The sequence below is a fragment of the Podarcis melisellensis genome, assembly GCF_964234715.1.
Source record: "Podarcis melisellensis genome assembly, chromosome: 11".
Classification (NCBI taxonomy): domain Eukaryota; kingdom Metazoa; phylum Chordata; class Lepidosauria; order Squamata; family Lacertidae; genus Podarcis; species Podarcis melisellensis.
This window is the reverse complement of record NC_138543.1, coordinates 36499536-36520404: the sequence shown is the minus strand read 5'-3', so window position 1 is coordinate 36520404 and position 20869 is coordinate 36499536. Positions and strand designations below refer to the sequence as shown.

At 42.6% G+C, this 20869-nt stretch overlaps 2 protein-coding genes across 3 annotated transcripts; both read left to right on the top strand.

The window, feature by feature from the left end:
* The first annotated feature begins 1233 nt into the window (after positions 1–1233).
* On the top strand, positions 1234–6321 carry CCNB1 (cyclin B1). 2 transcript variants are annotated; one of them, XM_081930323.1, is made up of 9 exons: positions 1234–1393; positions 1918–2070; positions 2177–2290; positions 3556–3738; positions 4010–4168; positions 4570–4806; positions 5320–5460; positions 5809–5919; positions 6107–6321. In XM_081930323.1, the coding sequence occupies exons 1-9, from the start codon at positions 1373–1375 to the stop codon at positions 6209–6211; spliced, it is 1224 nt and encodes a 407-aa protein (XP_081786449.1). In that variant the 5' UTR covers positions 1234–1372; the 3' UTR covers positions 6212–6321. The 2 variants fall into 2 exon arrangements, with proteins under 2 accessions (XP_081786449.1, XP_081786450.1); XM_081930324.1 differs by lacking the exon at positions 5320–5460.
* A 2502-nt stretch (positions 6322–8823) lies between these two features.
* On the top strand, positions 8824–19805 carry CENPH (centromere protein H). Its single transcript, XM_081930274.1, has 9 exons — positions 8824–8981; positions 10793–10848; positions 11125–11173; positions 12270–12344; positions 13597–13653; positions 15513–15576; positions 16525–16576; positions 18583–18746; positions 19097–19805. The coding sequence occupies exons 1-9, from the start codon at positions 8854–8856 to the stop codon at positions 19187–19189; spliced, it is 738 nt and encodes a 245-aa protein (XP_081786400.1). The 5' UTR covers positions 8824–8853; the 3' UTR covers positions 19190–19805.
* Positions 19806–20869: the final 1064 nt, after the last annotated feature.

Here is a 20869-nt window from a genome sequence, read left to right as displayed (position 1 = left end):
CAGTAAACAATTTTTAAAAATCGGTAGGGGAGAAACCCTAAAACGGGACAGGGACTGAGCATGCTCAGTGGCTATGACATGCTGACAGAGTTCCTTGGGGGAAGTTACATAAATGTAACCAGGACTCTAAAATACAGCTGTTGCCCCAAATACTTTATACAGTGGTGCCTCGGGTTAAGAACTTAATTCGTTCTGGAGGCTGTTCTTAACCTGAAACTGTTCTTAACCTGAAGCACCACTTTAGCTAATGGGGCCTCCTGCTGCCGCTGCGCTGCCAGAGCACAATTTCTGTTCTCATCCTGAAGCAAAGTTCTTAACCCAAAGTACTATTTCTGGGTTAGTGGAGTCTGTAACCTGAAGCGTCTGTAACCTGAAGCATTTGTAACCCGAGGTACCATTGTAATAACTTGAGACTGTTCAGTTTTGGGGTGGAAGGAAAATTGTTAACAGCATTTATATCACACTTTTAAGTATTTGATGCACTACATTGATGTAATTCTTACAATAATCCTGCAATGTAGGTTACTGTCTCCATATTGCAGTGTTAGGGTAGGGGCTTGTTTAAGGCTACCCACTGAATTCATGGCAGAGATAAGCCAGAGACCTCAGCCTATCCTCGTTTTTCCTCTACGCTTGCCTAGTCCTAAGGGATTTATTCCTTATCCTTTTCAACGCTTGTATGACAACAAAGATTCAATCAGCGTACGTTTCCCAGCATAGGTAGGAAAAACCTGCGGCTGTTGCATTCCTTCCTATGCGACGCTATTAAAATTACAAGTGGGTCTGGAAAGCCGTTGTAGTCCAAAACATTCTTGTGCAAAGCGGTTGGCTTTACCCAACTCATTTTTGTGAAAAAAATATATATGGACCAATGGGAGTTCAAAATCCGGCGCACGTAAGCAAGCGGGAGAGGACGCGCAACTCAGAAACACGGACCCATAAGGAGAACTATAATAGTTTGGATTGATTTCTTGATAGCCGGGAGGTGCTTTTCTAGATGAGAAGCAAACGGCTCCACCTATTTATTCCCCCTCGTCCACCAGCTGAGCTCCCAAACTGAAAGCGAGCCATCCTTTCCACGTGACCTTCCGCATCTTCTCGCCACGCCCCCCTTTTCGAACGCCCGGAGAAGTCATCCTCCTTGTAGCCGTGGAAACGCATTCAGGGTGTAACGCCGCACGGCCAATGGGAAGCGGCGGACGCCGAGAAAGGCAGCCAATGAGCGCAGCCTGGTGCGAGTTTTAAACTTGCGGCGGTAGGTGGGGCGGCCGTCGGACTCGTGCGCAGCAGGAATCGGCCGCTGGGAGTTTGCTGGGAGCAGAGGCGACTGGTTCGGATTAACATCTCGTGTTGCGCGGACCGAGTCTGGATCATGGCTTTGCGGGTCACCCGGGTAGGAAAGGGGCTTTTGGAAGGGGAGAATTTTTTTGTTTTTCAGCCTTCCTGCTGCGCCCTCTTTTTTGCAGGAGGTGGCAAACTTAAGGCTGCAGTCCTATGCAAGCGTATAAATGGGGCTTACTCCCGAGGAAACGTGCATAAGCTTCTGTTTCACAGGAAGTAAGGGGCGGTGGTGCTAGTAACTGCTAATTGCCATATGAAAAATGGAATTATACTGCTGTGTCGAGTTTTTTCTGCCTACCAGAATTAGTAAGTCGGTTCCCAGACCCTTTGGGGGGGGGGGTTGGGGCGTTGCCCTGGCTTGTTGAGTTTTACCAGTTGCGAATTGGCTAAGGCTTCTGCTTAATTAGTACTGTGCCTCAACAAAATTGATAGGAGGAGGGCTTTAAGGTAGGGAAGCTTGTAAGGTTCAGAACTCTTATTCCTATCCCTCCTCGCTTTATCATAAAGCTGTGCAAATGCTTCAATGTGTTTGTGAAACAGAGAGGTACTTAAACGGGGTCTTCCTCCTTCCTGCAGAACACAAAGATCAATGCAGAGAACAAAATCAAGGCTGTAATGGCAACCAAGCGGGGAGGCGATGGTGCCAGACCCGGCTTGAGGCCTAGGACTGCCTTGGGGGACATTGGCAACAAGGCATGTGAAACAAAAGCCAAGGCTGTAATGAAAAAGGTAAGTGTCTCCTTCCCTTCCCCCTTCCAAGTAGAGCTTAACATTGGGAACTATCAGGGCTACTGCAATTATTCCTCCCTCTACCCACTTCTGTTCCCTCGCCCAGGAAATACTGAAACCTGCCGTTTTGGACAAAGTTACAACTCAAAAAGTCACAAGACCTACTGAACAGCCAAATGAATCTGTGAAGGAAGAAAAGCCCATCCTTGAACCCGTTAAGGTATCAAATGACTTGCAAATGATAGCCCTAGCTTTATGCTTGGGTGGGGCATGGGGGTGAAGAATTATGAATAACATTTTTGCTATATATGTTGTACATATATGCTATATGTGTTGTCTCTTGATATTGAAACAGCTATTTTTGAGCATTCATTAGCTACCCTTAGCAATAATTGGCAGTCTGCATACTGAGGCTTGGGTTTTAGCCCCTGGGTGGGCTACACTGCCAAACTTAAGTTGTCTGAACAATGTACCTTAATGGCAAACAACTTTCTTCCAGGGCTTGCAATGTGTTCAGTGGACTCCAAACACCACTGGGTATTTCCTGCTGCCAGATTAATACTGATTTTCTCTTAAGAAATCAACTCTGTGAATACAGTATTGTGGGTCCCCCCCCCCCCAGATGCAGAAACTTGAGACAAACCATGTCCATTACAATGGGCTTTTGAATCATTAACTGCAATCCCTTTGGTTGCAAGTCCAATACTCAATCCAGTATCTGACATAAGGTGGATATTTGAATCCTTAGCACTTGCTTCTGATCTCTCACACTACTACTACTGTTCTTTCCCAACCCTTTTGGGCTATAGCTTAGTTCTTCCTGCAGCCTGGGTGTGGACTACTGGATCCCTTTATGCTTCTATGCCCATTAGCATCATGATTACACTGGGTCAGTAACACACAAGTAGCTCTGCATCCCATGCAATGCTCTTATACAAAATATTGATCAGGAGTCTGAATATTCATCAGTAGTCTAGCATTTCCCTTCTGGTCAGCATTCGTGGGCCATATGGGCAGAGCAACAAATGAGAATTTTACCTTTGCACCATAGCATGGCTTACACACACACACACCCTCCCCAGACAACAGGCAAAATAGTTCTAGGACACATTCTAGCCAGACAAAAACACTTGAGCAAATCAGGGCCTTTAAGACATGTGATCTGGGGAGATTCTAAAGACCAATAGGCCACATTTGGCCTCTAGGCCAAGAGATTCCCCTAACCCTGACATGGATGCAGCAGAAACTTGCAGTTGACTTGTAACTGGGCTATTATACAGAGACCACATATACCTTTTGCCTACCAATCTATAGAGAGTGGTCAGAGGACTCATCATGCAGCCACCTTGCTGAAGCTAAACAGGTCTGCGTCCTGAATTAGGAGCCCAGTTGCAGTCCCATGTATGCTGCCATGAGTTCAACAATCCAAGGAGACATGTAGTGTTGTAGCTCAGATATTAATAACTGAAAACTTCTCTTCAACAGTTGGAGTCTCCATCCCCCAGCCCAATGGAGACTTCTGGTTGTGCACCAGCAGAGGAAATACTGTGCCAGGCCTTTTCAGATGTTCTGCTTGAAGTGAAAGACATTGATACAGATGATGCTTCAGATCCAAACCTTTGCAGCGAATATGTGAAGGATATCTACAACTACCTGAGAGATCTTGAGGTTGGTTCAAGTAGCTAAGGCAAGCCTGATGCATGCCTCTGGAAACTGAGGTTTCTTCCAAATCTAAGTTAACTAGGAAATGTCACTACTTAAGTTTGTGCACAGCAGGTGTGCCCCCCCCCAAATGACAGCGGCTAGGGGTCTTGCTCTTTGTGTGCCCTTGCTGTGCTTGCAAAATATCAATGGTGGCGACACGTCAGCTGCAGCAAGGCTTCCTTTCTTTTCGTTTGTGCGGGTAAACATGATTTGACATCTGTTGTTTTCTTCACAGGCTCAGCAGTCAGTGAGACCAAACTACTTGGCAGGCCAGGAAATTACTGGGAACATGCGGGCAGTCCTAATTGACTGGCTTGTGCAGGTCCAGATGAAATTCAAACTCCTGCAAGAGACTATGTACATGACTGTTGCCATTATTGATCGCTTTATGCAGGTAAGAGCAGCATGGCAACACTTTTCTTTTTTGGCCTGTTTGCAGCTGTCTTTCCTTAAGAATCTGCAGGGACACAGAAGGCAGAGGGGGGCTTAGCTGCATTGTATGGAGGCAATACATTGCATCACAATGTTTCCAACGCCCATGTATGAATTTGATCATACATGGAACAATGCACTTTCCTTTTAAATTGAAAGCTGCATGCTTGGTAGATGCACATTCTACACAGCTCTCCCAGGGTAGCTAAACTGACTTATTGGTCCAGGAAGTTGACCATTGAACTTGCAGTGGAACAAGTGCATAAATATTCCTTGCTGAAGAGTGTGTCTGCTTTGGGAGTAAGTGGTCTTCCCCATAATGTTGTTATTAGCCAGTTTGGCTAATAGCTGTTTCTATTGCAGAACAACAAAGTTCATAAGAGGATGCTGCAGCTGGTTGGTGTAACAGCCATGTTTGTTGCCAGCAAATACGAAGAAATGTACCCTCCAGAAATCGGCGACTTTGCCTTTGTGACAGATAACACCTACACCAACGTGCAGATTAGGCAAATGGAGATGAAGATCCTAAGATCACTGGACTTCAATCTTGGTCGTCCTCTTCCACTGCATTTCCTACGGAGGGCATCAAAAATTGGAGAGGTAATGCTGTTTAAGGGGATGCCATTCTCACTAGGTCACAGTATGACACTCTTGAGTCAAATGTGTGTGTAGGAAGATCAAACTTGGAATCCTAAAATGTCTCCTTTTGGTGTGAGGAGGTGTATTCAGTATCCTACCAGTAGGCCAGCCTTATCCAGCCTGGTTCCTTCCAAGTGGGTGAGTCCTATTGGCTGTAGCCAGCATGTCTATTGGGAGTTGGGCCAAAACAACTGAAAGAGACAAACTTGGGAAAGCAGAAATGGCTATCACTACTTTTATGAGCATTTGTGGTTCAAAATGGAGCCTGGCAAATTTAAAACTGGCCATGGCGTTGGGTTGTTTTGTCCTGAAAAAGCTGTAAAAAGCTCAACATCTTGCTGTGTGTAGCTGTGAAGGCACAACCTTTTGATTCGGTTTTTCAGATAGGCAGAAATGTAATGCAAGGCACAGTCTTCCTTGTTGATCCTTCAGGGTTCGTTGGCAATAAACACTATCTTACCCTAACTATTCCAGGCCGATGTACAGCAACACACACTTGCAAAATACCTGATGGAGCTCTCACTGGTGGATTATGACATGGCACACTACCCTCCCTCTCAAATTGCTGCTGCGGCCTTTTGCCTATCTACTAAAATACTTGAAGAGGGAGAATGGGTAAGTAACTGAGCCCAGACATAGCCTTAAATTTGTAAGGTTAAAAAGATTTCACTTTTCACCTCCACTAAATACCAAAAATGACTTTGGGTATTTGTTTCCATGACTTTCATTCCCATGTGTGAGCTAGAATTGCTAGAGCAGAGTGACTTGGAGAATAAGCTGTGACCCTGGGAGATCTGCCTCAAAATTTGCCTCTGCTACAAAGCCTCTAGGTAGCCTTAAGCACGCCATTATGTGTGCCACTAGATCAAGTGCAAAGGAGGTTCATAGGGCATTCTGAGCTCTTCCATGACCTTCAAGTGTTACTCAGAAGGATTTCTAACGCTTAACTTCTTGCTCTCTTAGACAACAGCTCTACAACACTACATGCAATATACCGAGACTGATCTTATTCCTGTTATGCAGCATATGGCAAAGAATGTGATGTTGGTAAACAGAGGCAATGCAAAGCATCTGGTAAGCAAAAAACCATACCACTGTGCGTCTGGTTACATGTAAGTCCTAACTTGCTACTAAACGAGGTTTATAGCTAAGTCAGTGTGATTAAGCACAGGTGTGCTTTGGTTATGTTAATATGTAATGATAATGGTTGGCTCTACAATGGTGCAAAATTTATGTTAACTATTGTTCAATCTCTCCACAGACTGTCAAGAACAAATATGCCACCAGCAAGCATGCCAAGATCAGCACCCTTCCAGCACTGAACTCTGCAGTCATAAAGGATCTGGCTAAACCATTCTCGAAATAAACCTAATTTAACTGTTGGACAAAGTTGACACCGTGTGTTGCTACTTAAGTGTGTGTATATTATAAATATAGTGGTTATAAAAGTTTTAATAAACTTCTTTTTTACTTTAACCTGCTTGTCATGGTCTAATTGAAATTGCTGAATTGCAGATTAGCTAGTGAGTTATTGATTCACAAAGGCAGCCTATAATTTTAAGCTATAAATCTTTGGCTTCTCGGTAAGAAGATGGTTGCATGTTCTTTAGCACAATGGAGCATACATGAGCAAACTTTACTAAAAAGCAGCTGATTGGTTTCCCCAAAGCATACTTTTATAATTGTTTGCCAATTTGGCTAGACTTTTAGGTTGCTTTTGTCTGCAGGAAAAAAGTGAGTTGTGAGAGCGACTTCTAAGTCAAACTCTTCCTGTTCTTTTAAAGTCTATTTTATTGCTGTCCTCTATCAGAGACTCTTGTTAGGATGACCAAGCTGCTATTTGGACACAAGTGGAAATCAAATGTAATCACAGGTACATGGAACATAAAATGAGCCATGACTGCTTGACGTGTAGATCAGTCTCTGGTACCTGGAATGTAAGGCCTTCCTTCCCTCCTATTAGTGTAGTTTTTAAACTTCAATATTTGTTGCAGCAGCACTTCTGAAGGAATAACAACACACTTTTAAATTAACATTGTTTTAGCTAATGCAAAAAAGGGGGGGGCTATAGAGAAATTATAACTGTCAGCTCAGGCCTTACAAGTTGGGTTTTCTGGAGAGGACAGGTAAGATATACCGTAGTTTTTATTATTTGAATTTATAATTAATTGCTTGGGGTGTTTCATACTGTAGCTTCCAGAGTCTGGTGAAAGTTTAATAAAAAAATTTGATTGGGGAAGGTTAGCTTGAAGCTAGTCAACTTTAGTAGGGTTCTGTCACTTTAAAAGCAGCAAGCCATGCTGAAAAGGAAGGGAAATGGCTGCCTATGTGAATTGGTGCAATCATTTTGAGTGACTTCAATTTATCTGAGCCAGGTGCAACGTGTGCTATTCCTGCAGTTGGGTGTGGTGGGGGGAAAAATTGATTCTGATGTTCACAGCAACTCAAGCATGCTAGTAAGGATTCATGGTCACAAATTTGCAAGATCTTGGGAAGAGCACTACTGCAATTACACTGCTTGATTGGAAATAATTCCAGTTCAGTCAGGCGAAAGGGAGGGTATTGCACACTTGAATTTGTGTAAACACAAGATAGCTGCAGCTGTTGTTAAAAACAATAAACATGGTCACCTATGGTATAGGTCAGTCTTGGCAGATGCTAAGGTATAGTAAGCTTTAAGGTATTACTAAGCTTTAGTAAGCCCATCCTGCTTCTGTTTAAATCCTACTAAGAAACTGGCTGTTTCTCACGAGGTGGCCAAAGTATTTGAGCCTCAGCTTCAGGATCTGTTCTTCCAGTGAGCACTCAGGGCTGATTTCCTTCAGAATGGATAGGTTTGATCTTTTTGCAGTCCATGGGACTCTCAAGAGTCTCCTCCAGCACCATAATTCAAAAGCAAGAAAATCCTTAATATATATATTTTTTAAAAGCATCAATTCTCCAGCTATCACCCTACCCTTATGTATAGGTCAACGCTTGGCAAATCCATACCGTGATCAACTTCATGTCAGGAAACCAACGTCCCCAATGTGGAAGGACGTGTGGATCCAGAATTGGCCTCCACAGTCACTTAAGGACTCATTGTTAGAACCGTGTATATGGAAGACAATCTTACTCAGCTAGGAGTGATCGCCAAAAGACTATAGAGGTCTGGTGACTTCTGCTTCACTGTATCTGAAGTGTGCATGCACACGAAAGCTTATACAGTGGTACCTCGGGTTAAGTACTTAATTCATTCCGGAGGTTCGTTCTTAACCTGAAACTGTTCTTAACCTGAAGCACCACTTTAGCTAATAGGGCCTCCTGCTGCCGCCGCTGCACGATTTTGGTTCTCATCCTGAAGCAAAGTTCTTAACCCGAGGTACTGTTTCTGGGTTAGCGGAGTCTGTAACCTGAAGCGTCTGTAACCCGAGGTACCACTGTACCCAGAACAAACTTAGTACGTCCATAAGGTGCTACTGGACAATTTTTTATTTTCTCATCTTAACACTGCAAGCCTAAATTCACCAGTTCCACGAAATGCAAGGTGTAAATGTGTTCAGGATTGCAGCGTAAAGCCCCGCCTCTTGTTTTAGTTGGTTTATAACCGACCGCCGTCCTTTACCCATTTTTCTTTGTTTTATTATGTATGTCTGCGCGAGAGAGGACCTAACGCTGTAGCTGTAGTAGTAGTAGTAATTAATAAAATGATGGCCCCCGAAAAAACCTCTTCCCCCTCCGGCGGGGTGCAAAGGCGACTCCACGCACTTGACGCCCCGCCCCCTTGAAGAGGAGCTTTCTTCGGCACGCCCATTAAAGCTGGAAGGCGTGGCCCACCAGGCCGGAAGGTAGAGCGTCTTCGGATTTCGTTCGGAGCTGGGAGTGCGGCTTATCTCAGGCAAGAGCAATCGATCACCGCGCTCCCTCGGGACCGTGACGTAAGGCTGAGGCGGCGGGCCTTTTGAAACAGAGGGGAGGGAGGGAGTTGCGCGAGGGAAGCGGGCCTGGCTGGGCGCTGCTGCTGCTGGAATGGAAACAAGGGAGGCGGCGGCGGCGGCGGCTCCTCTCGACGGCTTCGTTGAAGAGACATCAGAAGAAACCCGACGGCTCGTGGGCGAGGAGGGGCAGGAGAAGCTGGACCTGGTGTCGCTTTTAAGGTCAGGCCCTCTCTGGGTATTGGTGTCGGGCGAGTCTCAACAGAGAAACACTCACACTCCCTCTCATAGGAGCCAACGCCCTTCGCTCCCCCATAAAATATTTGAAGGGGCTGCCCCCCTAAAGTTGATGGGCATTGCCATTCAAATAGTAAACGTGCGCCACGTCGTGTGATCGCTTATGCCTCCCCCCCAAAAAATATTGTATTCATGTTGGCACCCCTGCCCTCTCTACAAACACCCACGCACAAACACGCCCCCCCCCACCTCCAAACTGTCGCATTTGCTGTTTCCAGTCACGGTAGATTTGAATTTCTATGCCACCTCTATAATATTATTTAGAAAGACCAAAGAAATGCATTGGGAGCATGTAAACCTTAATTGTGCATATGTAGTTATTTATTGGGACACGGGTGGCGCTGTGGGTTAAACCATAGAGCCTAGGACTTGCCAATCAGAAGGTTGGTGGTTCGAATCCCCACGACAGTTCAAAAGCACGTCAAAGGGCAAGTAGATAAATAGGTACCACTCCGGCGGGAAGGTAAACGGTGTTTCCGTTCACTGCTCTGGTTCACGGCTTAGTCGAGCTGGCCACATGACCCGAAAGCTGTACGCCAGCTCCCTTAGTCAATAAAGCAAGATGAGCGCCGCAACCCCAGAGTCGGCCACGAATGGACCTAATGGTCAGGGGTCCCTTTACCTTTACCTAGTTATTTATTAAAGTACCCAGGTCTGTGCAATGGGTTTGTGCATCTAGCTGTTAACCAGAAGGTTAGTGGTTTCAGCCCACCCGGGGATGGCTGTGGGCAGGATTCCTGCATTGCAGGGGGTTGGACTAGATGACCCTCGGGATCCTGCCCAACTTTATAATTCTGTGGCCTGAAGCGATTTAACGGTGAAAACATAAATTAAAAAAACTTCGGGTCCAATACAAAACAAAAATCTACCCGTAAGAGGTTGGTGGGAAAAGGAAAGTCTTCAAAAGACTATAGAGGCAGCATCTGATACACAGTGGGAGGGAGTTCCAAAGAGTAGGTGCTGCCACTCTAAAGCCCCAATTTCTACATTACATGGAGCAGGCCTCCTGAGGATATGTTATCTGTAAGAAACCCTCTCCTTCAGAGTGCAGTCATAGGCTGGGCATAAAGGGATAAGATTATATTTTAGGGATTATGGTTCTAGGCTGTATTGGGCTTTGTCCAGCTGTATTGACATTACAGCTAGTTGAGCCATTGTGTTTTGCATTAGCTGCAGCTTCCAGACCAACCTCAATGGCACCCACACACCCTCGCATTATAGGTTATGAGTTTCAAGTGGTAGACTATGCTTGAGCCCAGGCCAGCTAATTATGATTCATTAAGAGAACAAAGGGAATGGCTCTGTGCCAGAGGCCAAATGGGTGGGCCTCCCTCCCTGATTAGTTAGGTAAAAGTAAAAGGCCATAGTTGAAAATTCAGTTATGTGAATGAGAAGTTGGGAGAGAGGCTGCAGGCTGCAAAGGCAGAGAGTGTGTCATGGCTGACTTCTTCTGGAATCTAAGGTTGTGGTAATGGGAGAAGCAAGATCCTTTCAGGGTGTTAATTTATTATTATTATTAAATTTGTATACTGCCATTCATCTGAAGATTGGGTCTTTCTAAAGACATACCCAGCTCCTCCTTTAAAATGCTGATCAGAATGCTCCTGTCTTTGATTTCAGTATCAGATAAAAGGTGGGTGCTATTAATTCATATGTAAACAAGATAAATTTTCTATAAACTGCTACCAGATCCACTCTTTTGATTTTTTTCTCTTAATTTGTTTTTTACTATGTAGAGTAAGAGAACAAATAAAGCAACAACTTTTGGAATATAATGCAACAGTTAATGCAAGTAAGTGTGTGACTACCATTGTGAAAAATAAAAAAAATCTTATGTTTATATATTGCTAAATAAAAAATACAGTACAAACATGTAAAGTTATTTGATAAGCCCTTGTTTAGAAAGTAAATACCAGTATGAAGTCTCTTGAGGACTTTATTTCTCTTTGTGATGTATAATCCTATGAACTGGTGTTTTGAAACTTACTATACTATATTGGCATGTTCCTCTTGGGGGGGGGGGAGTGTTTTTCAGTTACTTCTAACATATTCATCTTTTATGTGACAGATGAAGAAATCATTACGGATCAAGTTATTGATGAAAAAGCCATTGTGAGGTATGTCATCATAACTTATTAATGAATATGCTACTATGATGTTTCCATGGTTTTCCCCCACAAACAGTTCAAACAAGCAAAAACTTACTTTTGTGCTCTATGCAAAAGAAAAAGGACTAACGGCGATGTTATATTTGTAAGGAGGAAATGGGTATGAAGCATTCACTTGTATCTCTTTACATGTTGCATATTCTAGTTCATTTCTATTTGCAGAATTATCTGTGGTTTAACAAAATAACTGAAAATGTTGTAGTATTTATAAACTATCAGGCTTGTGTTTAAAAGTGTCTAAAATATATTTATGCTTGTTCTGAGTTTAAATGGCAAGCTTTAAAATTGTTTACCCTTAACAAACATAGTTGGAAGTAAACTGTACTTATTTCAGTGGGATGTATCTCCAAGGGAATGTGTGTGAAAGCAAGGTAAATGGGATAAGCAGCTTGTTGTGGTTTTGTTCATTGCGCTCAGACCATGTTAAAAAAATAAACTGGAAGTTCTGTGGCCACTTTAAATTGTGTAAATGGTTTTCCGCATATTTTGTATGTTTGCCCCTTGTAATCAAGAAGAGCAACAAGCTGTCCATGGTGTTAATGCTCCACTGCCTGTCTGAGAAATTCTGCTCAATCCCTTCCCCTGTATTGTCCACCCACCAACCTTGTTTCATAGCCTTGGGGTCTAGAAAATGGATTAATTTCTCAAAGGAAGTTGAAATCTGTATGCTGAATGCTGCATCCAATAACAAGTTACGTGCTTGTGTGGCATGGTCTCAGAAAGCTTTCCCACCCAATAATGCTGGCAACACAGATGTTACATTAAATGCGGAGGAGGAGCAGATATCATTATATGAATAATTTTAGCATTACATATCTACTTGCTGTTCTACATCTCCAAGTTCCCAATGCAACTTGCAGAAAGAGTAAGGACCAATATCTGAGCAGAGCAATATTGCTTTTCAAACATCAGTAACTAGGAAAATGTGTTAAAAACTTCTCCAGTTGTTAGAAAAAATTGATAAAAGAATCACCTCCTAAGAAATATACGTTTCAGATCACCTGATCCTTGGTTTCTGTTTACCTGAGTTTTCTTTTGCTCTTAGTACAATAGAAGACTTGGAAGGGGAATTGGAAGAAGTGAAGCTATCACACAGACACAAAACTTTGGCATTACAAAGGTAAAGATTCAATCTTTCTGAAAAGTTGAAGTATAACATAGGACATGAATGAAGAACTAATGTAGATTGGAGGAATTAAAAATATACTGTGTCTGTTACCACAGGGATGGCTTGTTTGGTCAGATTCGTACCACATGGAAATTAAAAAATCCAAGCCACAATCCAGCAAATGTTATGTGGAATCAAGATCCACTGAAATTAATGGGCTTGTGCATCCAACTCGGTGCTTGATTGTGCAGCAAAGTTACATATGTGAAATTACTTAATAGTAATTTTTATGCTTTACAAAATTGAGCATTAGACAACTTTTTACTCTGCAGCTGCTTTCTATTGAACTTCATATATGTCTGCTTCTTTTTAAAAAATGGTTTAATGGTTTAGTGAATATATAAATAAAACCTATGCCATTTAGCTATAGCTGTCAACTTACAGATTTGAAAATAAGGGACCAGCAGCCTCAAAAATAAGGGATCAGCCGCCAGAATAAGGGATTTTCAGAGCACAGCTATGTTCAACTTCTGAGCCCCTCCCAGCCAAAGGCAGAAAGCCCAGCCAGCAGCCAAACGAAGCCTCAAGCGGTGGTTCCCACAGCGCAGCAACCTGGCAAAGGGGATGCAGCAAGGAAAACCACCGTCACCTCTTTGCTGCGAAGCGCTGAGCAAAGGCGAGTCCCCAGGCAACGCGGCCAATTTCATCGGCACAAGGCATGCAAGCTCCACCCCCCCAGTCGTTCTTAGATTCCTTATTGGGTGAGCAACGCAGCCAAGCAACACAGTTGGAGCCTCCCTCCTCCCTGGCTGGCAGGGAGGGAGGGAGAGGAGCTGCTTCCTTTGAAATTTAAGGGACATCATTTGAGGGACATCCATCAATAAGGGACAGCGCCGTGACGCAGCGCTGGGATAAGGGACTTTCCTGCCAAATAAGGGACGGTTGACAGCTATGCATTTAGCACATGAAACAGCTTAACCACTAATTGAAATAAAATATATTATTGGAATTTCATCAGAAATACAAACACAAGGTTCCTTACTATACAAAGTTTCATACACATCTTGATCTTTGAAATACTCTGATGTGATGTGTAATGTTTAGCCAGTAAGTTATGGTGCATCACTTGTTCATGGAAATGTGTATATGAAAGCAGAAAAAAATTTCTTAGAATCCAGTTCTTATTTCTTCTATGAATGTCCTAGACATACTGTTATGCATTTCCTCAGAACACATCTTACTTTTCTTCTTTTTAACTGTATAGGTTGCAAGTAAATGATGCACTTAGAACCAAGCTGAGGAACAATGATGACAACTTAAAGTAAGGGGATTTGAAAGTCCAAGGAGTTATTTAAACTGAATTATTTAACCGACAAGAGTATTTGTAGCTTGTTTAATGACTATGGAATTGATATTTAAATACTGCTTCTGTGGATAATAGTATATTTCAGAAAGGCACTCTGGTTAGACAACTGATATTCCTAGATGAAATTTCTAGTCCCTTATATTTGGTTTAAATCAGCTGTTGCAATGCCCTATTTTAGTCCTTTGTAAAATTCTCATACTGTGGTTCCATTTAACTACAACTGGGATACAGTTTAAAACTAGAATCAGGTTAAAATTAGCTGTGATCTCAGCAAACCTGTTCCTTAGAATTGTGCTGTTGCTGATTTTTATAGAAGGCAGCTGCTGCTTTTGTTTTTGGTTGGTTGGTTGGTTGTTGGGCAGCGTCCACTTAGAGTAAGCGCCTATGTCATTTACCTCCCCATAACATGTTTTGGCAGTTTCTCACAGGGAAGTCATAACAGTGAAAGTAACTCCCCTAGGAAGAAAACAGCTGAAGAGGGGAAAACATGGACAATAAAAAAGTGGGCGGTCTAGCATGCTGTTGTCCCCACCCTGGTTTTTAAATGGCTCCAGCCCCTTTGCTTCATAGGAACTTGACCAAATCTGCATTACAACACACAGGTGCTGGTGCCATAACATGTACTTTTGAGACTTTTTCTCTAAATACTGCTTTTTATTGTTGTTTTTCGCTGCTTGCAACTTGCTGCAGCTGCAGATGAATATCTTGATGCCCAGGTGTGTTGCATGCTTAGCTGGCATAATACACACATAGAAGTACTAGTAAAAGCCGAAGACAGATATCTTGATATATGAATATTTGGCCATTAGAAATACCCCCATCACCTGGCTTTTAGACCTGATCTGGTGCAGGCAGTTTTCAACTTTTTGTTAGAGAAAAGTGAATTGAAGTCAAACTGCCTTCACTTAAATTGAGTCTGTGAATAGATTTAAACCAAGGATGGGGAATCTGTGGCCCTCCAGATGATGTTAGACTACGTTTGTTTGTTTTTGTTTACTTATCAGTTTCTACACCACGCAACATAGATATCTAGGCACCAAAGCAAGAAAATCAATATGATATAATATAACATAAAATACGGAATAAAAGTGTATGTTATGTTCAGTAAAACATACAAGGCTGGGTCATATTGCAGGGAAATGTGTCAATAAAGTCTTAACCAAGAGTCCAAAATATATTTTCCATAATCCCTGACTATCGGCTATCCTGGTTGATGGGAATTGGCCAACACCTGGAAGACTCAGAGTTCTGCAGCCCTGGTGTAATCTAAGGACCAAATGAAATGCTGCACACAAAATGCACACCAAAAATACTAGCACTTTGGGATGGGATGATTTGGAGAGAAATAGCAGTATGGGGGCTGCTTAATCTTTGGCCACTGCTTTCTGCTGCAACTCCCCCTGTGGGAAACACATTTGAAACTCTGTAGGGAATAGAACAATGTGGGAAGGGGGGATTTACAGTAGAAAACCACAGCCAGGGAAAGAATTAAGCAGCTTAATCCAACACTGCATATTCACTCCAAATCACTCCATACCAAAGAGAAAGGGCTGTAGTTCAGTGGTAGAGCTTTGCATGCTTTGCTGGGAATGTCCCCTATCTGAAACCCTGAAGAGCCATTGCCAGTCAGTGTAAACAGTACTGTGCTAGGTGGACCAGTGGTCTTCCTTAACATGAGACAACTTTATATGTCCTTATATATGCTTTTCTTAGAAGAAGGGCATCAGGCTTCTGTTTAAGTGCATTTGCATATAGGTTTGATTTGATTGTATGGGCCTCAGGGTCATGCTGATTTCTGTTTATGCTTTCATTAGGTTGATCGGGGAGACTATAAAACACATTATGATGCTTAGTACTGCAGTAATTAAATTAAAGCAGGCAAGTATCCTTTCTGTTAAAACGTTAAGGCTCGTTGTCTAGAAAAGATATATTTGCAACCCATGGTAGATACAAGTGTAGCTGTACTTAAAAAAGTTACTGTGTTTACATACTACCCTTTCTCTGAAGAAAAAAAGTGCTAAAGTTAATATTCACAGTTACAGTATTACTTTGGGGTGTCAGGGGGGTAGTGGGGGGGACACATTGTGCTCTTTTCAGGGTAGCTTGTCCACCTTTGGTCCCCACCCTACACCTGTGGCTCCTAAAAGTTGTCAGCATGCAACAGTAGCCACACCCTGGGAATGGCTTTGACTGGCCAGCTAAACCAGGTGAGGGGAGCCAATGGGTCTTAAACCATCAGTGAAAAAGGGACTTCCGAATATGTGAAGACAGGTTTCGGCAGATTGAGTGGATGAGACCAATAGTGGGTCCAATGTTCCAGAAGTTGGTTTCTGCACAGGCTATATAGAGAAGTGAGTGGCAGATGGGGCTTATCTGGGAAGGTAGTCCATGTAGGAGGAGGAAAACTGATCCCAAACCTCTACTGCCTTGTGGGACATCTTCAGGAGAAGAAAATCCTAAGGAGTAAACCCTACACAAATCTGGAATGGAGTCCTTAAGGTGGTTGGATGGCATCTTGTACACCACCTTCTGGCAACTCCTGCAGCCAAGTTGGTGCCAAATATATTTATCTGCTTTCCTTTGGACCACAGCAGCGAGGCCAAGAGGGGGCAGTCTTGTCATCTGGGCATCCCAGGACCTCCATACACTTCTCAGGCTTATGCCCCAGGGAGGTCACTTTGGTGCTGCTAACTCAGTGTTTTGACTTCACCTCTGGAAGAGCACTCCATTGTCTCTCGAGGTAGAAGGATGCCAACAAGTATTACTCTGACAACCGGATTAGATATTTTTTACAAAATATATTAATGAACTGCTTTTTTAATATAGCAGTCTCGTGAACTGGAAGAAAAATTGAATGAAGTTAAGCAGAGAAGACAATGTAAGTTTTTTAACCGTAGTGAAATATCAGTTTCCCTTTTGTATCTTATAAAGGTGGTGTGCCATGAAAATGAGTGTGTGTTGGAAACATTATCATTCCACCCAATGATGGATGTGCACATTATAAATTCTCATGGATAGTCAGTTCGGTGGTTAGTGCAAAAGGGGTGTGGTAAGGAAGGTGCCCCAAGAACAGTATAAAGGCCACATCACAGTAGCATTGTGTGCAATTACACAGGCGCTAAGACTTCTTTCTGTGGGCATTCAAGAACAATAACAGAAATAGGTAAGCATCCCCACAAAGCTTTCCGTTAACTACTCCAATTCTGGTTTTACTGGATGATTACTGCCGCTTGCTTTACTCATACAGTGGTACCTCAGGATGCAAATGGGATCCGTTCCGGAGCCCCGTTCACATCCTGAAGCGAACGCAACCCACGACTGCCCGTCTGTGGGGGGGGGTCGCGATTCGACGCTTCCGCGCATGCGCAAGACGTCATTTTGAGCATATGCGCGAGCGGCAAAACCTGGAAGTAACGTGCTCCGTTACTTCTGGGTCACCACGGAGCGCAACCCGAAAAGGCTTAACTTGAAGTGACTTCAACCCAAGGTAGGACTGTATTCTCATGATCCCATTTAGAAAAGAACCTTAAGCCATATTATGGCCTTAATACAGGTCCATGCAGAGCTTGTCAGAAGCCCAGGGCGGGAGGCTTGTCTGTGAGACAGGCCAACACCTAATCTGACCTAGTATGCAGTAACACAGGTCCAGATTTTATTATCAAAGCCTTGCAGTGCATATGGACAGGCATGGGTGTTTCACCCAATAAGTCCCCGGTCTGTCACAGGGTGTTCTTGGCATGATAGCATGTCTGGATGGCCCCTTGGCTAGCTTAGCCCTCCGATGCCCAGGGCAAGTGGGCCTGGCTGCCCCCACCCACACAGACCTGCCTTAAAGTGTACACACTTTCTTCCAAAACTAAGTTTTTGTAGAATCAGCAGAGCTTGTTTTTATTTGCACACTTAATATATACTTCTGCATACACGGGGAATCCCCTTAGTATGTAAAAACCAGTACCTTGATTTTTCATCGGTCCAGTTTGCTTCTAAACAGCCTGGCACTCCCCACTCAAAGTTTGCTTTTACTATATAAGATCACTTACCTTTGATTTTTGTTCACTACTCAGTGCTGACTTGCTACTTTTTACAAACAGTGTTGAAATGCAATACTTGCATTGTAGTAGCTTCTTTAAGTGTTTTGTAGCTGATGGTTGGATAGTGTTTTCGAGATTACCAGCATGAGTTTGACCAAACTGCGGGAGGGAGTGGAGGACAGAGGTGCCTGGCGTTCTCTGGTCCATGGGGTCACGAAGAGTCGGACACGACTAAACGACTAAACAAAGCTCATTATTGGTTGTATTAATACTATGCATGCCCATAAATCTGCTCTGGAAGGTTCCCCAACCCTGTGGAGCAGCTTTTGAAGGTACACAGATGGCTGCAGGAGGGGGAAAAAGGAAAGGGAATTGAAATTGTGTCAGATGGAAGTCTGTTCTGCTCGCAAAGCAGCAGCATTGGATAAAACTCTACATGTGTTTAGAGTTCTAACGGTTTAAGCATGGTGTGTGGAATGGAGGCATACAGTCATACCTTGGAACTTGAATGGAATCCGTTCCTGAAGTCCGTTTGACTTCCAAAATGTTCAAAAACCAGATCATGGCTTCTGATTGGCTGCAGGAAGCTCCTGCAGCCAATCAAGCCCCAGAAGCCTTGTTGGACGTTCGGGTTCCAAAAGAACATTCACAAACCAGAACAATCACTTCCGGGTTTGCAGTGTTTGGGAGCCAAAACTTATGAGTTCCAGGGTGTTCGACAACCAAGGTACAACTGTATTTCTTTATTTTAAAACCGTGTCATAAATCACTCACTACAAAGCCTCTTCTAGCACTAGGATTTGGGAAATGATCAAGCTCATAGTTTCATATTTTTCTCCTCATAATTCAATAGCACTAAAGCAAGCTATGGATTGCAAACTGGCAGATATACATAATATGAAAATGAAACGAAAAGAGGAACTGGACAATATGGAAGTGAGTGAAATGTTGAAGAAGGCCCGTAGAAATCTGCAAAAGGAAATTGAGATGACGACATTGATTCAAAACATCTTCCAGGTAAAACTGCCTCTGAGAAGGACAGATTATATCATTTTGATCTGTACTAAATATAAATTGAGTCAATTTATGTCCTACTAGCAAGAATGTCTTTACTGATGAGAAAGCTACATTTATTGGGGAATTTTGTGATCTATTGACAGTTAATATATTAAACATTAACATTTCTGTGCATAGATTGTGAATGACCAAACGTATAACTTGCACGATGTGTGACCACTTTCTTTTATCAGCCCATATTTTTTTCCCTTTTTTAGTATTGACATCCTGAAGAGAGTTCCATTTGCTACTGGGAGCATGAAGTATCTGAAGTATTTCTTTAAAAACTAAACAAACTGATTTTGTTTCAGAATCTCATTATTGGAAGTGAGGTCAATTGGGCAGAAGATCCAGCTTTGAAGGAAATTGTTCTGCAACTGGAGAAAAATGTGGCTAGAATGTGAAGAAACAGCAGACCAGTACATTTTCTATGGTTTGCTGATTCAGAGGAGAAGCAGTAGTCTGTCAAGCTATTGTGACAAAGAGGTGTGTTTTCATAATCATAACTGCAGTGGCGCTTAATTATATTGATGCACAGATGGACTTGAAAACTTCCTGCTGTAAAATATGTTGCCTAACTTAATGACTAGATTTGTTTGCTCTACCTTGGAAGAACCATTCCAGTTTTATGGAAGGAGTTATTAACGGAGAGTATTGTAACTGCAACATTCTTCCCATCGCCTCCTCAATTTCCAGAGAAATTATTGGCTGTTGCCTTGGAATGAAGACAGAGCAACAGGGTTGCTTTTTAAATCTTATTTCCTGCTGGGAAGGCAGGAATGCCTTTCCTTACATTTTGACTTTCTTTACCACCTATAACTAGCACATCATTTTTATGTGTGCCAGTGGAAAGCAGCTTAGTATTTTGAGGGATCATTTTTGTTATATTCAATGGATTCCCAAAGCCACTTCACTACAATGGTATGTTATGCATGTTTAGTTAACTGTTGTGCATTTAAATAGTTGGCTGCTGCTATTATTGCAGTGCCATCATTATACATGTAACATTGTGCATTTAAGTGTTTCTAAAATCTAAAATAATGAGGAACATAATGGAGGGAAGGACAGGGGTAGAGAAATCTTACTGAGAATGACCATAGGTTAGAATTCTTGTATTGTTTATACATGTTATGCCATAGTATTGGCTGCATTTGCTGTGAAATAAAATAGCTTTATGTGTTATCCTATATGGTTTGGAGGGTTCAAACCTCTTACAAGCTTAGCACTCATGGGAATAAGATGTGGCCTTCTTGTAGAAGGATGGTTATTGGTTTGGTTTGATTTTATTGTGTATTTTGCATCTTCATTTTGTATTTTTAGGTTGTGAACCGTTCTGTGGTCTTCAGATGAAGGGTGGTATATAAATCAAATAAATAACTCTTGTACATCAGGAATGGTTCTACGAAGGGAGGTAAAAAGTGGAGTCCCCCAATGATTGGCTTTTGGACCTGTGCTGTTAACTTGTTCACAAACCATCTAGAGCTAGGAGTGAGCAGTGGCGTGACCATGTTTGCTGAAAATACTAAGTTGTCCAGGACATTAAATTAAAGGAGGGATTGCAGAGACCTCCCAAAGAACCCATCCTAACTGAGTGAATTGGTAGTAAAATGGCAGGTGCATTTCAGGATAAACAATTGTAGAGTGATGCATTCTGGGGCAAAAAAAAAAATCTTTCACATATATGCTCATGGAGTATGAACTGGTGGTGATTGGCCAGGAACAAGATCTTGGGGTCATGTTGACCCACTACGTAGCAGTTGCAAAAAAATGTAAATCCCATGCTAGGGATCATTAGGAAAGAATTAAAAATAAAGCTGCTGATAGCATAATGCCATTATACAAATCTATATTGCAACTGTATTCCTGCTGTCCGTAGTTCTGGTTGCCTTACTTCAAAAATGATATTGTTGAGTTGGAAAACGTTCCAAAAAGTGAAAAGCAAAATGATCAAGGAAATGGAACAATTCTCCTATAATGAAAGGCTGCAGCATTTGGAGGTGTTTTTTAATTTAGCTAAGAGATGACATATAAACGCGTGTGATAATGCCATGGAGAAAGTGGATTAAGGCAAGTTGTTCTTCCTC

What these genes read in the sequence shown, in the direction of transcription:
- CCNB1 (XM_081930323.1), top strand. Translation starts at nt 1,373, where the DNA reads ATGGCTTTGCGGGTCACCCGG. An exon ending in TGGCTTTGCGGGTCACCCGG is followed by an intron (nt 1,394 to 1,917) that starts GTAGGAAAGGGG and finishes TCCTTCCTGCAG; the next exon opens with AACACAAAGATCAATGCAGA. An exon ending in CCAAGGCTGTAATGAAAAAG is followed by an intron (nt 2,071 to 2,176) that starts GTAAGTGTCTCC and finishes TCCCTCGCCCAG; the next exon opens with GAAATACTGAAACCTGCCGT.
- CENPH (XM_081930274.1), top strand. Translation starts at nt 8,854, where the DNA reads ATGGAAACAAGGGAGGCGGCGGCGGCGGCGGCTCCTCTCGACGGCTTC. An exon ending in GACCTGGTGTCGCTTTTAAG is followed by an intron (nt 8,982 to 10,792) that starts GTCAGGCCCTCT and finishes TTTACTATGTAG; the next exon opens with AGTAAGAGAACAAATAAAGC. An exon ending in CAGTAATTAAATTAAAGCAG is followed by an intron (nt 15,577 to 16,524) that starts GCAAGTATCCTT and finishes TTTTTAATATAG; the next exon opens with CAGTCTCGTGAACTGGAAGA.